This window comes from Desarmillaria tabescens, assembly GCF_030435595.1.
Source record: "Desarmillaria tabescens strain CCBAS 213 chromosome Unknown EV420scaffold_14, whole genome shotgun sequence".
Classification (NCBI taxonomy): domain Eukaryota; kingdom Fungi; phylum Basidiomycota; class Agaricomycetes; order Agaricales; family Physalacriaceae; genus Desarmillaria; species Desarmillaria tabescens.
In genome coordinates, this window is record NW_026848313.1 from 472,584 (window position 1) to 486,891 (window position 14,308).

Consider the following 14,308-nt stretch of genomic DNA (forward strand, 5'->3'; position numbering starts at 1 on the left):
GTCAGCGAGATCTTGTTGTGTTCCCCTCCGGCTGTCGGCGTGAATGCAGCCCCAATCGCTCCTTCCAAGGTCCAGGTCTCTCATTAGGACTGTCAAGGGCCTTCATTTATCCTCTACTCGATTTGCCCGGTCCTACGCGAAAGAACGGACTCCACGTCAAAATACCGGCACTCGACTGGTATCTTCATCTTCATCACCCGGAGAACCTTCATCGCTGCAGGAACCTCCAAAGAATCCATCCCAAGACCCTCCGCCTCCAGAAAAACCAGAGCGACCATCTAGACGTAAAACTAACAGCAGCACCGCGGCACCCGCACCACCCATCGAATCCGTTGACCTTCCACCAGGCTTGGATATTTTATGGACCCCAACAGAGCTGCCAGATGGTGAATCTATGAATGCAGCTTGTTTACCTCCCCCAGAAATCCTAGAGGAGGCTCTGAATAATCTGCATATCACCCTTCATCCACAAACACAGAATCGTGCTGTATATGCATCTCCTCAAGGACCACCCACGGAACCTACCCTTGCACTTTATTGTCCAATAGAAGGAGGTGACTATGTGGTCGATGCCACCGTGAAGGAACTAGCACGTAGGACTGGTTCTGAAGTCGTTGTTCTTGATGCAGTACAGCTCGCAGCAGGAGAATGGGGCGACTTTGGCAAAGGTGCGTACTGTGCTTTCAGATTCCCTTCCAGAATAACCGGAATCTCTTGAAAAGCTGCAAACTTTCTTCAGTTACCGAAGAATCCGCTACACTTTCGTGCTTCAATGGCATCATCTTCCCGTCCTACTATGGCCGAGGAAGAAGACGACGACGACGCTGGCCCATTTTCGTCTGGGCAAATGACGGTTACACTCATGTCTCCTTCCAGTGCTCGGGGCTCAGCGGTAGTGTCCAGTTCAAAAACCATCCCGCCGAACAAAACAAAGATGTTCTTCGATGCCCTCGTAAACATACCTTCCGACCAGCCTACTTCCACCCCTCGAATCATTTATGTTCGCGATTTCCCCACATTGGCACCGACTTCATCTACTTGGTACCGTCCTCTTCTAACTGCTGTCCGTCAACGTAGACGCGGTCCAATATCATCCCCTTCATCACCTATATGCAACCCGATGACTATCATATTCGGTATCACACCACCAATAACACCTCCTGAAGTCCTTGTGCCACCTTCCTCTCCAAGCCCAAATATTCTGAGTCTACTAATGAACCGCAACCCTTCTGCCTCGTTGGTGACCTCTGCCCCCAAACCCGGTCGGACAGATTGGAGTGAGGATGAAGTCGCAGACAAGGCTAGGGAGGCTCGACTGCGCCGACGACTGAAAAAATGGGAAAAAGGTGACGCTTCTATTCTCGAAGAACTTCCAACATTGGTCAATGAAGATAACAATGACTCGGATTCGAAGAGACCTGAGGTCATCGTTCTTGGGGGTAACATGTCAATACCTTTACCCGGTCTTCAGCCCCTGTCAAACCGAAGCAATTCAGACTCTGCGGACACCAGATCGCCATTTTTCCGGACTTCGATCCTCGTTCCCAGTGTTCGTTCAATTCCAGACGAACGGGATTGCCGAATAGCGCGGAGAAGGGAGATCAACGAATTGACGATACGCATGGCGATAGGAGCCATAGGTGGCGCTCTGGATGCTGAAGGGGCTGAGAGTCACCTACTAAGAGAGACAGAGAAAAACGAGGACGAAGACAATAAGGTGGACGCAGAAAAATCTGATCTGGAGTCTATGATTGATCACGAACAAATGTGGGATGACTGGGGAAAACGGGTGGAGTTATGGATGACTGTCCGGCATATTGCTGACCGTGCTGTTGGAAGCGTCGTAGCTGACCGTTCAGCAGCCGCTCAGAGCGAGAGACCATCACTGGAGCCTACATCCGTCTCCTGGGACGCAGTTGCCCGTGCTTGGTCTGGTCACCGGCTGTCCAGGAATCTCCGGAAATCTTGGATGAAAGACGCCCTTCCCGTTACCCGAACGAAAAATGACCAAGATGAGGATGAAGACGAACCAGATCAAGAGGAGAAGCCAGAGTCCATCGACGAAGTGGTGGATAGGCTGAAAAACGATCCTGATCTTGATGGACATGAACAGCGTTTGTTACCATGCATTGTCAATACAGGTAAATGTACACTATATTACTATCTTCACCCATGTCTGACTTCTTTTAGCTGCAATGCCTACAACTTTCAGCCAGGTTCACCTTCCGACAAATACAATCGACTCTGTACGGACTATTGTGTCTCTTCCATTACTGCACCCGGAAGCCTTCCAGCAAGGCATCTTGAAAGAGCATACCATCACTGGCTGTCTGCTATTTGGACCTCCGGGAACGGGTAAGACTCTTGTTGTTCGAGCGCTAGCCAAGGAAGCTGGTTGCCGCATGATGGCTATATCGCCTTCGGATGTCATGGACATGGTAACTATGTCTCCCACCCTTGTATCTTCAATGTCTCTCACCATTTTTGGCACCTAGTACGTTGGAGAAGGCGAGAAACTTGTCAGGGCTGTTTTCTCCCTTGCTCGAAAGCTGTCACCTTGTGTTGTTTTCCTAGACGAAATTGATGCTCTTCTCGGCGCTCGTTCGTCAGGTCGAGATAGCGGCAGTTCTATCGCTTACCGTGGCGTTATAACGGAGTTCATGCAGGAAATGGATGGTTTGAAAACGTTGAAGGACTCTAACGTTATTGTTATCGGTGCTACAAACCGTCCGTTTGATTTAGATGACGCCGTTTTACGCCGTCTACCGCGTCGTTTGCTCGTGGACCTGCCAGGTGAAAAGGAGCGGGAAGGTTTGTGGCTTACCAAAAATTCGATCGTCCTACCAATACGCTTATACTCTTACAGAGATACTAAAAATCTTGCTGAGACACGAGACGCTAGATCCTGATGTTGACATCAAGGATCTGGCGAAACGAACGGAGAGTTTTTCTGGATCTGACTTGAAGCGTTCGTCGTCCATCGTTTTTATTTTTATTTTGTAAGTTAAACATTCGCCCAGATTTATGTGTTTCTGCCGCTGTCGACGCTGTCAAGGAGCACGTTGAATTGCCGTGGTTGGTATCAGCGAAAGCTGACCAACCAGTCGACAATTCAGGTGCTCCAGTTGACGTAAAGTTGGCTGAAACGACTACATCAAAGGTTAAGCGGAGAAAGAAATCTGATCCTCAAGAAACATCGGCATTAGCATTTGAGGAGAGCGGTTCAGAGCCTGCAGAGACCAACAATCCGGAGAGTGAGGAGAGCAAGTTGGAGTCGGCAGAGACCATACCTGCAGGAGAGGAGACTATCATACGGACGTTATCTTATCGCCATTTTGCCAAGGCCCTCAAGGAGATTACGCCATCTTCTTCTGAAGCCACAGGGACGCTGGCAGCTCTACGCAAGTGGAATGAAGAATTTGGAGAAGGACGGCGAGATCGCAAGCGACGGCAGATATGGGGCAAGGGCCGCTTTGGCTTCACTGATCCCGCCAACTTCGTGGAGGAGGATGGCAGAGTTCTTCCTACTAACGCTCTTTCAAAGTCATCTGGAAGTACGGGGAGTGATTAATTAGGAGTATTGTATCGGATTATTTGACGTCTATCATGATATCACTAGAAACACCATACTTAAATACGCCGTACCATACAAAGCACATTTATCAATGCACGAAAAGTTAACTACTTCCTAGAGCCAGCGTCTCGACGGTTGGCTCTTTTTAGGACTTTCATCATCATCTTCATTGTCTTCATCTTTCACGTCATCGTCATCCTGTTCCAATCTGACGGCCTTTCCTTTCCTTGTCCTCTGGCTACGTTTTGGTTGGGACTGAGATTGCTCCTGTGAAGCATCCATGTCTTCATCTTCATCACTATCATCGTCGCTTTGTGCTGGGGTATGCTTCGCCCTTCTCCGGTGATCGTCACCCTCTCTAGCTGCACCTTCACCGACAAACAAGAGTGGTTTGTCGGCATTCCGCGGCCAGTCAATGTTGCATGCAGGACATGAACTGCGATGCTTCCGTGTTTGTATGAAACAGTGTTTATGCACCCGAACTTTGCAATTCGGTGTGTGGCAAGCAAAGCCCTTGGTGACCATCTAGAAATCCCGATTGAGTTGAATTGGAAACGATGGAGGAAAAACAAAACAGGGATACCTCCTGACAGATAGTACATTCCAAAATATCATCGGGATATGTGTTTTTCAGATATGGCTGGAGCTCCAGCTGTGTGCGCACGGAAAGAGAATACCTCCCCCGCCTAGCGATGACAGTCAATAGGACGCGGAGACAACGAAAGATGCGGCTCACTTGCTCTTAAGCAGCCACCCGTTGGCGACAAAGCTAGTCAATACATCTTCTGCCTGGGACTTGGACATAGTTGGTTTGACTTGACTAACTTCCCGGAGCGCAGCGAGAGATGACACTGAATAAGCTTCATGCGGCGCTAGCATGATTTGCTCGACCTGAAAACGTGTCAATGCAGGTCGCTAGGAACTGAAATGAGAACACTCACGACTGCCTTGAAGAACGCGATTTCACCGGCAGTGTAGTCCGTAGCCAACTGAGCCACCTCATCGTCCTTCAAGTTGGCCTGGTTGAATTATAAGCATCAAGAAACAAGGATAATAAATGGTTTTCTTCATACCAGGACATACATCCTCTTCCCAGTCCATTCGTCTTGCACGAGGCGAAAGCCGAGATCCAGCGCGTCGAGTGACTTGTTTACTTTTGCTACAAAATCATCCCAAGAAGCGTCTGATCCAGTGTACTGTATGTTGACATTCTCATCCACAGCTAAATTGAACGCGTGAGCATCTGCTTCTGAGGCTGTGATAAAATGCAATAACCTTTGACGACTTGGACACTTCGCGCCCAGAGAATTTTTGCAAGATTCTCTGATAGAACACCTCTTGAGAGCACCGCTTGAAGAAATACTCGCTGAACATCGTCTGCAGAAACCATGGTGCACTCAGACGCGTCGACGTGATGGAGGTAAGAAAGAAACGCGTCGGTAATCACGGTGTGACAATTATGTCACATTCAAATCCAAATCGGGGCCTCTAAATCGCAGTCAATTACTCTCAATGACGCTGAGCATGTATTCGTATACCGATTTTCAAAAAATGTGCTAAGAAAACCTTTGTCCTGTATACCGTCAAAGTTTAGGAACACGTAGCGTCTTGCTGACCATCGCTGCCGCCCAAGCCCCGAAAATTATGCTGACCATATGTAGCTCCCCTCGACCCCCCTCACTGCCCCACAAAGTAATAGTTCCGTAGGGAATCCCATCCTGACCTTCTATCCACCCCTTTTTGACCCAGAACGACAGCGTGCCCACAAGGACCAACGATGAGGGGATAGGAAGACCTTCAAAGTATTTAGCCTTGCCTGAATTGTCTTTTGGAACAAGTGCGACGGTCGCATTGAAACGGGCAAGGCGAGCGAGTCCACAACATATGAAGCCGGTAAGGATGACGGTGTCGAGGTACGTTCGTAGCCCAACGACGAATGCCAACAGGGCAGGGGCGACTCCAAAAGAGATCTACGTGTGGTGAGAGGAGGCACAAGACCAAAATTTCAAACCACATACCAGGTCAGCCAAGCTGTCCAGCTCCTGCCCCAACATACTACTTGATTTCCTCCACCGTGCTACCTTCCCGTCGAGGAAGTCAAATATAAGGCCTGCTAACGGACACCAAAGAGCAGTCCAGAGGTAGTCTGGATCATTTGTAACGAGATATCTTGCTGACGAGAATATCGAAAGCGATCCGCAAACACCATTCATTATTGTCACCAAGTCCGCAAGGCGAAAATTCCTATTGAGAGAAATCGTCAGATTACGGATGGCTCGAAAGTCAAGGGCAGATATATGTACCTGACAAGGGAGAAGTGACCGTCAACGTCTGGGTACCGTTGAAGAACATCAGAGTCATCATTGTCCTCATTAACAACATGAGCATTTGTAGACTTGGGTTTTCGTTGGTTCATGTTCCAAAGAGGAGGTAGAAGGCAAGAAGGAAGACTTCAATTACAGACAAGTACAAACACACCGTTCCACGAGGCTGTGAGGGCTGTCACCTGTCGCGAAAACAATACGCGGAATCCATAGGTATAGTAAGTAATTAATCTAGCTGTCCACATCCATAGCCTCTGACTTGACTACCTTTGATTTCTCCAGTTCTATGCTTCGCGCAGCATATTGATTTGGATGAGTAACACTTTCGCCGTCTCCTACACCTTCACCTTTCTTGATCCCACAATGTCCGTGCGTGATTTCGAAAACTCGCGTGCATCCTACGTGAAAGTGCTCTGTCTTCTTGGTATGCATGATCTCCGGGAGATCTGTCGATTTCAGGCCCAGGGGCGCATATGCCGCCAGAAGAGTGGTTTGTAGGTTATCGGGCGCAAAGTACCGATACGGACAGCCGTATTCATCGTTCCCTTGCAGCAATTGCATGCAGCTATACAAGGACCTGAGGAAAGGTCTGGAGAATAACGTACAGGAACTCACTTTTTGGCAGGATAATTGGCTCGTTTACCCTCCAAGCCATACGAATGCCGGATGTTATACTTGTATTCCTTGTTAAATCTGTCCTCCGTGACCTTCCCCCCCAAAAATGATTTTCTCCAGAAAATGATAGCTTCTTCAATGGTGACTCCAAGAGCCTGGCCGTGAGAGAACATGAAAGACAAGTCAAAGTGTGTCAAGGAAAACACGTACCTTCAAGAAGAGCCCATAATTAAGTCGACCAAAGTGTTTGAGATGGTGATCTTTCATCAAATTCGAGTGCATCACACGCATACACAAAGGGAAATGCTTCTTGGCCATATCGTCAATCATGTCGGCTGTGATGCCGTCGCCTGTCGCCTCAGATGACATTCCATTCCAATCTGATGCAACACCAGCCAAGAATCCCTGTGACAGGTTATTCAATATTGGGACCAGACGCGTATCTTCATCCAGTCGCGGCAAGGATTTGGCGGTTATCTGGAGCCTATCAGAACAATAAAAGATATGGAGTAATGGGGATGCGCACATTCAAAGCCTTATTTAATTGTACTTCGAATTCTTGGAACACGATACTGGCCAGTTCGCGTCCAGGGACGTACGCCCAACCGCCCTTTAGAAATACCTTCCGTCGTTCGATCAAATCTGGAACACGCGTCCATTTTACCTTCACAAACGTTAGCCTCGTACCCTACTTGAAGAGCCAAGTTCCGTACCTTATAAAAGGTATCAGCCGCAAATGCAGACTGCCTATCCGACTCAGATTTGAGTCCTTGATAAGCAGCCTTCAGCTGCTCTCTATACATTGCTTTTTCAGAATCATCGACCTAAATCATGCTTAAGTAGCAGAACAACTAGAAAGAAGGTGGAGAGGGATTCGTACTGCTATCCAACGAAAATCTCGCGAGTTCAAAAAATTTCGCCGTTCCTTCGAGTCATCAGTTTCGTAACGTATCTTGAACAGTGTCGATTCTGCCTTGACAAACCGTCGTCGAAGCTCTTCCCTGCGACGCGTCAGCTTTAAAGACAAAATACAGTCACGACACGTACGATCGGCAGAACGCAAGCCTCAAAACAAAGTGCCCTAGATGATCCTTCCGTCTCTCTGAGTCCCTGTCCACCTTCTCAGCTGAAGTGGCATTGAGCGGCAGATATTTAAGACATTGCGACGTGGTCACTGTTTTGGTCTCCTCCCATGACCGGTTACGCGCCGCAGACGACTCGATTTCTGCGAGGATTCGCAGGCGATCGAGGGCACACCCTTCGAATTCTTCAAGAGTCACATCAAAAAGAGGAGGCGCGTCGTAGCTAAGAAAGTATAAGTCCAGACTGGTCGCTCCGATATGGTTTCAAATCCAACGTACAAGTTGAGCCTGTGAGGATACACAAGGTCGGAACGGCTGCTGAAGTACTTTGAGTCTCCTGCTGCTGAGGTACTAGCTTGCTGGTTTCTGGCTTTCCACATATCTGGTCCACAGCTGCAGTGGGAAAGAAATCGATAGCGACAGAAAGTAAGGGAGATGGAGACAAAGTGGAAGCGAGCTGAAAGTCACCAGAGGTCACCCATGTCACACACACGATATGTCACGCGTTTGTCACAACACCTTCGGCGAATTTCAAATTTCAAATCCACCTCAGAACCTGGACCTGAATACGTTATTTGGTTATCTTCACAACACTCGGCAGGATATTTGTTGGTTCTAATAATCAGCAAGTATTCTTTCCTCATTTGGATTTACCAAGACTTTGCACCTTGCGGATGCGGGGGGCCAGGACCTCCGGGTAATCAAGTGAATGAACATACGACAGCCCTCGACAGCCTAAGCTGCATTATCTGCATCGTAAAGTTTAATACATCCCTACATGGCACTATCTATCAAGTTGCTTGGCCGTCTCTCTGTTCTGGTACGCGTTCCTACACACACCGATCTGAGAACTAATTGATCGTTGTTTTTACTCTCTAGAGTGCAAAAAGTTGCATGACAGTCCCGTGCAGCTCACTGGCTTCACCGCTTGGTGTAAATGTCCTATCATGACTCTTTAGTGCCTCAGCTGAGAGCTCCGCGTAAAGCATACTTCGCCCATCCTATCATATATGGTGATCTTTGATTGTAGGTGTTCATCATTTAGCTTTCCAAGAAATATACATCTATCAGGGGTACTAGTTATAACAACGATATTGGCTAAATAATACAGGCGTAGTTTATACAATACATAGATCCTCACTATATATACAAATTATGAATTACAGTACTCATACCTCCCGGACACTAGCTTGGATGCTTTGGACTGCTCCTGGGGCTCCCTCTAGATCTTATCTGTCTCAGGCGCGGCCTATCTTCCGCTGGTTCTTCGTCCAACTCAAACACCACTCCCGGACGATTTTTCTTGCCACTCTTACGATAACTATCTGCATTTTGCTCGCGCCATTCCCTTGTCGCAACCATAGGATCTCGGGCGGGGGGAACTTGCAGAGGCGTCTGGCTATGCATGGATGCCGTCGGAGAGCCCACAACTGTATTTGGCTATCGAAGAATTAGTGGTGACTCCCGTAAAAGCGCAATTATACGCACTGCGGTACCATTGACAGCCTCCGCCGATGCAGCTGATACAGTACGATGTCGTTTGGATGCAGCCGCGAGGGCCTTAAAAGGGGAGAAGTTGGTCTTTGTTGGACTTTTCCCACTCGCATCGTAGATAGCAACATTTCTGGGCACAGAAACGGGCGGCGGCACCTTGACTCTAGATGCCAACGGCTTACCGCGATGATCAGACGTGGGCTCAGCGGGCCTTGATTCACTTTTACGTGAGCTGTCGGGTTCTGGAGGTTTCCAAAACTCGTACTGCGGGGGCTGTGACGATTGTGGTGGCTGGGGAGTTTTAGATTTGAACATGCCGAGAAAACGTTTCTTCTTGCTTTCATGGGATTGAGAACTCATCGACGCAGAAAGTGATGTACGGGACGGTGTTCGCTTCAAAACAGATGGTGCGAGTGACGACGGCGTATTGAGGATGGAATCTTGCGATGGATGCCGACTGACAGGACTCGGATGGACAGGCACGGGAGGGGGTTGGGAGCTAGTATGTACTGAACGCGAACCGAACTCTTGACGAGAACTACTTGGACGGGGAGTAGGATTAGTATTCGCATGGGACGGTGCCGATACATGATGCGGTGATAGCGATGCAGATGGATGGTGCTGCGATGACGGCGCAGAGGAAGGATACAGAGGACTAGGAGTCTGTGTGACGGACGGCATAGGTAAAACGGTATTGGGAACAGTGATGGCAATTGGAGTGGAGGTTGACGATACACCATATCGTTGACTATATGAAGTGTAGCTCTTTGCAGAGGTTCTAGTCGCAGCAGACGACCCAGAGGTTGGTATAGCTTGGGGGAGCGTTGTCCTTTCTTGTAAACGCGTAGAGGAATGGGGTAACGCGGGGCTCATGGCGGATTGTGCTGTGGGGTTCCATATCATATTGTTCGACGCATTACTGTTTGATGGATTCTCTAGGGTAGCGTGCCGGTCACCCCTGCCCGTTCTCGACGAGTCCGCAAATTGAGTACTAGGGTTGACTGTATTCGTGGGTGTATACGTTGAGGTCGGTGCTGTAGAGACAACGTCAAGTTTGGTATGGGATGGACGCGACGTAGATGGGTCATTAGAGCGTGATAATGTGTGCTGAGAAACAGTATTGTCGCCACGGTCGTTGCTCTGACGTTGGGGAGAGCGCTGCGTAAACCGATCGAGTGCTCGAACCTCAGATATTGACGGAGGCGTCAATTTTGAGGAGGAAGGCTGTATAGACCTAGTTGGAGGACTTGGCGGTTTTGGTGAAGACGGAACAGGCACAGGGAATTGGGCGGCAAGGTCTGGTGTGTATGGCTTTGATAATGTCTTCTTTTCATCCACTTCACCCGCCTCGCAATTCCTCAGTGCGAACCTCGACCTGTTTGGTGGGGGTAGAAGTCAAAAGTTCGGCTAAACGTGGGTGTCGGTATGCAGGTCGAGGTGTTGGCGTGTCACGAGCTGGCACCCTTGTGGCAGTAACGTCGGGCCGTGCAGAAGGTGCGGGTATGGAACTATTGGGAAGACCATATACATTCATTTCTGACTTTAGCGCAGAGTTGCTAGTCGACCGAGACAAACCTACGCCACGCGAAGCTGTTTCAGGGACAGATGGAACCCCTGTAGCTAATTCGACACCATTAGGTGGACAACCGGTCATCGCGGGAAGTACATCCACGCCCAAAGCCGTGTGTTGCGGCAACGAAGATACTGGTAGGGTAGGTGTCGCAGGTTTTGGTGTGCTAGATATCTGCACGAAAGGAGAATTGCTTGGCTGGAGCGTAGGGCGGACTGGAGGTGTCTCTACTATAGGAAACGGAGGTCTCTCGGTAGCAGGTACTACGTTAACCACGGAATTGGAACTATCATGCCTCATCCGACCCACATCATTCACGGAAATGGTTGAAGGAGAATGACGCTGGGCGTTGCTATCACTTTGGTTGACAGCAGAAGAAATCCATGAAGGAGATCGAACTTATTGTGGTTGGGAATTTAGCAGCGCATCCCGACGAAACTCAGATACCGGAGGGCGCGTGTTGTCAGGGCGAAAGGACTGTGAAGTTTGTGTATGAGAATACCCCACGGCAGTCGATGGGCGATGCAGTGATGCACCGATGGCGGCGTTCGAGGAGTTCCCAGAGGAAATTTGGGTAGAGGTAGCGAGTGGTATCGGAATGCCGGGTGCTTTGTGTGGTCTCATGCCCATTGACGTTGATGAACGTGGTATAGAAAGCCCAATGTTCATATTAGGCGCCCCAGGAATACGGGCATCGATACGCGCGTCCGGTGGTACATTAGCCCGATTAACACTGAAATTCTCTTTGTTCACGTAAACCGGAGAGTGCTGTTGATGCTGGCTTGTATCAACAGCGCCTATACTGTTCAATCGTTTGTGTTTCTAACCCCCATTAATAACGGCGGCGATAATATTGGACTTGGACGCACCTGATGCGACTCATCAACACCTAAAGAAAATATGGGCTTAATAGGGCTATCGTTGGTGGTGTTGCTGATCTGGCGTTCTTGTGAAGTGACGGCTACAGAAGATGGATTGATATCCCTGGTTTGCTTCTCAACGGGCGAATTCTTGGGCGACAGCCCCCTGACACCCGACTGCGAGGTGCTTGGCAATGCTTGTACTGCCGCTGCCGTAGAGCTTGCTTGTGCCCGGCCATCTTGAATTCCAGATATGGGTTCAAGACGGAGAACCTATATAAAGTCGCCATAAAGTTACACAACCTGAGGTAATGGAAACCCCTTGCCTTGTCTTTCTCATTCGAAGCCAGCGAAAGATCATTTCTTGCAATAACGGAATCCTTGCTTCTTGACCTGCGCGCAGACTTGGAAACCCGGGAAGTTGAATCTGTCCCAGCGCTGGCGGCAGTCATTGTGGCAGGGGGCTGCGACTGCGTCGATGAAGTTATGGGTGCATATGATAAGGTTTGTTGGACGTTTGGTTCCAAACCTCTAAGACCGGACAAGAGCTTAGGTGTCGATGATTGGATGGGTGGATGGGGCTGAGAGACAGAAACAGGAGTGCTAGGTGCACTGGGCACAGGGGCAGATGCAACAACATCAGTTCTCGAGACTTGAGCAGGTAGCTGTTCCGGTACAGGCCTTTCGGGAGGTGTCGATCTGGATACGGGTACAGTGATAGCTACTTCGGTTTTATCTCGCAGTTCACGGGTACCCGATGCCTCTGGAGTGCGTGCCATCCCAGGGACAGCTACTGTAGGTTTTTCGACACCAGAGGAGGCTTGTATAATGTTGATGTCGGGAGCATTTGGCAACTTATCAATGGAGGGGAGAACTGAGTGCTGGGGCCTTCGCTCATTGAGGACGCTGGGGTTGACTGGAATCTTCATTATCTTCAGTTTCAGCATACTGAGAAAATGGAGATAAACCACCTACATTTTTGAGAGGCGTATCACGAGATGGTCTCTGAGATCCAGGAGTGACTTGGAACGACAAAAGCGTAGAAGGAGATACAGGACGAATGGGAGGTTCGCGGCCCAAACTTGACGGAACTATGTCATGGACCTGCATTTTCTAGAGAAACATTCAGAACAATCTCAAAGAGGATACCGAGCAACGTACCGAAGTAACATCTTCACGACGTCGGCGGTGCCTGTGTGCCAGCAGTCGAGGCTTAGAGCTATCAGAGCTATCACCTTCTTCATAAGAACGTGTTGGCACCGGGACTCCGCGAAATTTGTGCTCGATCTCCCGTGCTGGTTCTGGTGGTATTGCTCTGCTAGCATCGCGCACTCTTGGACGTGTTCTCTCTCTCTCAGACTGCCGGACTTCGGAATTGAGATGTCTTGGACTCTCAGCCTTCCTGTACTCCGAATCACTGTGCCAATGTCTATCCGTCTCCAACATTCTTTCTCGTCGCTTATCTTCTTTTTCTCTCAATCGCTCTCGATCCCCGTCGTCCTCCCTCTTTCGATCTCGGGTTTTTTCTGGCTTGTCGCGTGTCCTCTGACCTTCGTCGTCTGTATGGCCAGACCTTTCCCTTGGTCTCTGCGAAGATGAACCTATCAGATCATGGGTTTCTGAGGGTTTCTTGGAGTCTTTCTCTCGTTCTCTCTCTCTTTCCCTCTCCCTCCCTCGGCTCTCTCTGTCTCTATGTTTCCGAGAGGGAGCTGATGCAGCTATCGGGATTCCACCCTCTACTGGCTCATTTACTTTCTTTGCTTCCCTCCCTCTCTCCCTCTCTTGGTCCCCAGTCCTCTCTCGGTGTTTCCGATGTGAAGTATGTCCAACGTCTGGTCCTAAGAGTGTGTTTGGAGGAACAATTGCACCCACGGGATCAGTCCGACTGCGTGAATGACCGCGTCTGTCAGTTGGTTTCTCAGTGAGAGACTTGGCTGAGTCCTTGGGAGGTATCCAGAACTCAGGATGCGTGGGATTCGATACAGTCTTGACGCGAGAATGGCTCTGCCTGATCGGCTTGGAATTCAGCCAGGTGACCTCAATGTTCGAGGATGGCATTGGGTCGCTGGGTCTTGAAGACCCTTGCGTAGCAGACGATTGTCTCGGCGCTGTCGGTGCAGGGGTTGACGGCTTAAGAAAAGCAGGGTCGGCATTACTTGCCGTTGGAGGGCGTGACGCGTGAGGCTGGACAACGAGAGGTGGTGCAGGATAACTGAGTGACGCAGCTGAACCTTGGATGACTGGTGTCTCCCTGACTACAGCGGTATGAGATAGGTGCAAGGTGGGAATTGACTGAGGAGATGGTCGCCGACTGCTGCGTTGCTTGCCGTCGTCGTGGGCGTTTTTTTGCCTAAGGTCGGTAGGCTCCGGCTGCCTCGAGGTTTTCTGACGAGATGAATCGCCGCCGGTTGGCAGCCAGCTCCTGTGATGTTCGGACTTCTTCACAGTCGACTTTGGCGCTGGTATTTCTGGAACATGTTTGCGATGAAAGAAGCTCTTCATTCAAGTCTCTTGGATGTCTTGAACTGGATTGCCGCTTCCCCTGCGAAAAAAAGACGAGTCGGCAAAGATAAAGTGAGGAAAAAGCAAAGTTGGTGGTATCGACATGAGGCGAACCCAAATGAACCCCGCTTTAGGCGACATCAAGCCAGCAAGCCGATCACAGATGGACAGGGCCCGAGTGGGCAACGGTCCCGGCGACGTCTGAAACGTTTTTTCTGAGCAACCTCTTTGGGGCAACGATATGTACATCATTCTACTACGTGTTTTACAAGGGTGTCAAGTACAGT

The 14,308-nt window shown here is 49.6% G+C and overlaps 5 protein-coding genes across 5 annotated transcripts; 1 reads left to right on the forward strand and 4 right to left on the reverse strand.

Moving 5' to 3' along the window:
* The first annotated feature begins 25 nt into the window (after positions 1-25).
* Positions 26-3,664, forward strand: EV420DRAFT_278671 (uncharacterized protein). Its single transcript, XM_060481516.1, has 6 exons — positions 26-668; positions 723-2,141; positions 2,191-2,438; positions 2,496-2,811; positions 2,867-2,968; positions 3,021-3,664. The coding sequence occupies exons 1-6, from the start codon at positions 44-46 to the stop codon at positions 3,569-3,571; spliced, it is 3,261 nt and encodes a 1,086-aa protein (XP_060331841.1). The 5' UTR covers positions 26-43; the 3' UTR covers positions 3,572-3,664.
* Positions 3,665-3,688: 24 nt separating this feature from the next.
* On the reverse strand, positions 3,689-4,964 carry EV420DRAFT_1268532 (Nse1 non-SMC component of SMC5-6 complex-domain-containing protein; the record flags this gene model as incomplete). Its single annotated transcript, XM_060467450.1, has 6 exons — positions 3,689-4,099; positions 4,158-4,260; positions 4,311-4,465; positions 4,516-4,593; positions 4,648-4,796; positions 4,850-4,964. 6 exons carry the CDS (start codon positions 4,962-4,964, stop codon positions 3,689-3,691), a joined length of 1,011 nt encoding a protein of 336 aa, XP_060331842.1.
* A 193-nt stretch (positions 4,965-5,157) lies between these two features.
* On the reverse strand, positions 5,158-5,990 carry EV420DRAFT_1268941 (CDP-diacylglycerol-serine O-phosphatidyltransferase; the record flags this gene model as incomplete). The annotated part of the gene is made up of 3 exons (XM_060467469.1): positions 5,158-5,544; positions 5,593-5,818; positions 5,878-5,990. 3 exons carry the CDS (start codon positions 5,988-5,990, stop codon positions 5,158-5,160), a joined length of 726 nt encoding a protein of 241 aa, XP_060331843.1.
* A 34-nt stretch (positions 5,991-6,024) lies between these two features.
* On the reverse strand, positions 6,025-8,068 carry EV420DRAFT_1536967 (eukaryotic and archaeal DNA primase, large subunit-domain-containing protein). The gene is made up of 8 exons (XM_060472909.1): positions 7,875-8,068; positions 7,561-7,818; positions 7,394-7,514; positions 7,227-7,337; positions 7,040-7,177; positions 6,724-6,990; positions 6,514-6,668; positions 6,025-6,463 (listed from the first exon to the last, which is right to left on the reverse strand). Exons 1-8 carry the CDS (start codon positions 7,973-7,975, stop codon positions 6,130-6,132), a joined length of 1,485 nt encoding a protein of 494 aa, XP_060331844.1. The 5' UTR covers positions 7,976-8,068; the 3' UTR covers positions 6,025-6,129.
* Positions 8,069-8,608: 540 nt separating this feature from the next.
* Positions 8,609-14,121, reverse strand: EV420DRAFT_1536970 (uncharacterized protein). The gene is made up of 8 exons (XM_060472910.1): positions 12,681-14,121; positions 12,495-12,632; positions 11,846-12,442; positions 11,529-11,792; positions 11,094-11,481; positions 10,459-11,057; positions 9,084-10,436; positions 8,609-9,035 (listed from the first exon to the last, which is right to left on the reverse strand). The coding sequence occupies exons 1-8, from the start codon at positions 14,019-14,021 to the stop codon at positions 8,781-8,783; spliced, it is 4,935 nt and encodes a 1,644-aa protein (XP_060331845.1). The 5' UTR covers positions 14,022-14,121; the 3' UTR covers positions 8,609-8,780.
* Between the last annotated feature and the right edge of the window lie 187 nt (positions 14,122-14,308).

Excerpts from the sequence above, each read along its gene's own strand:
- EV420DRAFT_278671 (XM_060481516.1), top strand. The coding sequence starts at position 44 with ATGCAGCCCCAATCGCTCCTTCCAAGGTCCAGGTCTCTCATTAGGACT. Across the intron at positions 2,439-2,495 it reads CTTCGGATGTCATGGACATG|TACGTTGGAGAAGGCGAGAA; the intron begins GTAACTATGTCT and ends TTTGGCACCTAG. Across the intron at positions 2,812-2,866 it reads AGGTGAAAAGGAGCGGGAAG|AGATACTAAAAATCTTGCTG; the intron begins GTTTGTGGCTTA and ends ATACTCTTACAG.
- EV420DRAFT_1536967 (XM_060472909.1), bottom strand. The coding sequence starts at position 7,975 with ATGTGGAAAGCCAGAAACCAGCAAGCTAGTACCTCAGCAGCAGGAGAC. Across the intron at positions 7,338-7,393 it reads GAGATTTTCGTTGGATAGCA|GTCGATGATTCTGAAAAAGC; the intron begins GTACGAATCCCT and ends AGCATGATTTAG. Across the intron at positions 6,669-6,723 it reads ATTATGGGCTCTTCTTGAAG|GCTCTTGGAGTCACCATTGA; the intron begins GTACGTGTTTTC and ends TCTCACGGCCAG.
- EV420DRAFT_1536970 (XM_060472910.1), bottom strand. The coding sequence starts at position 14,021 with ATGAAGAGCTTCTTTCATCGCAAACATGTTCCAGAAATACCAGCGCCA. Across the intron at positions 12,443-12,494 it reads GTGATACGCCTCTCAAAAAT|ATTCCAGTCAACCCCAGCGT; the intron begins GTAGGTGGTTTA and ends AAGATAATGAAG. Across the intron at positions 11,482-11,528 it reads GTGTTGATGAGTCGCATCAG|AAACACAAACGATTGAACAG; the intron begins GTGCGTCCAAGT and ends AATGGGGGTTAG.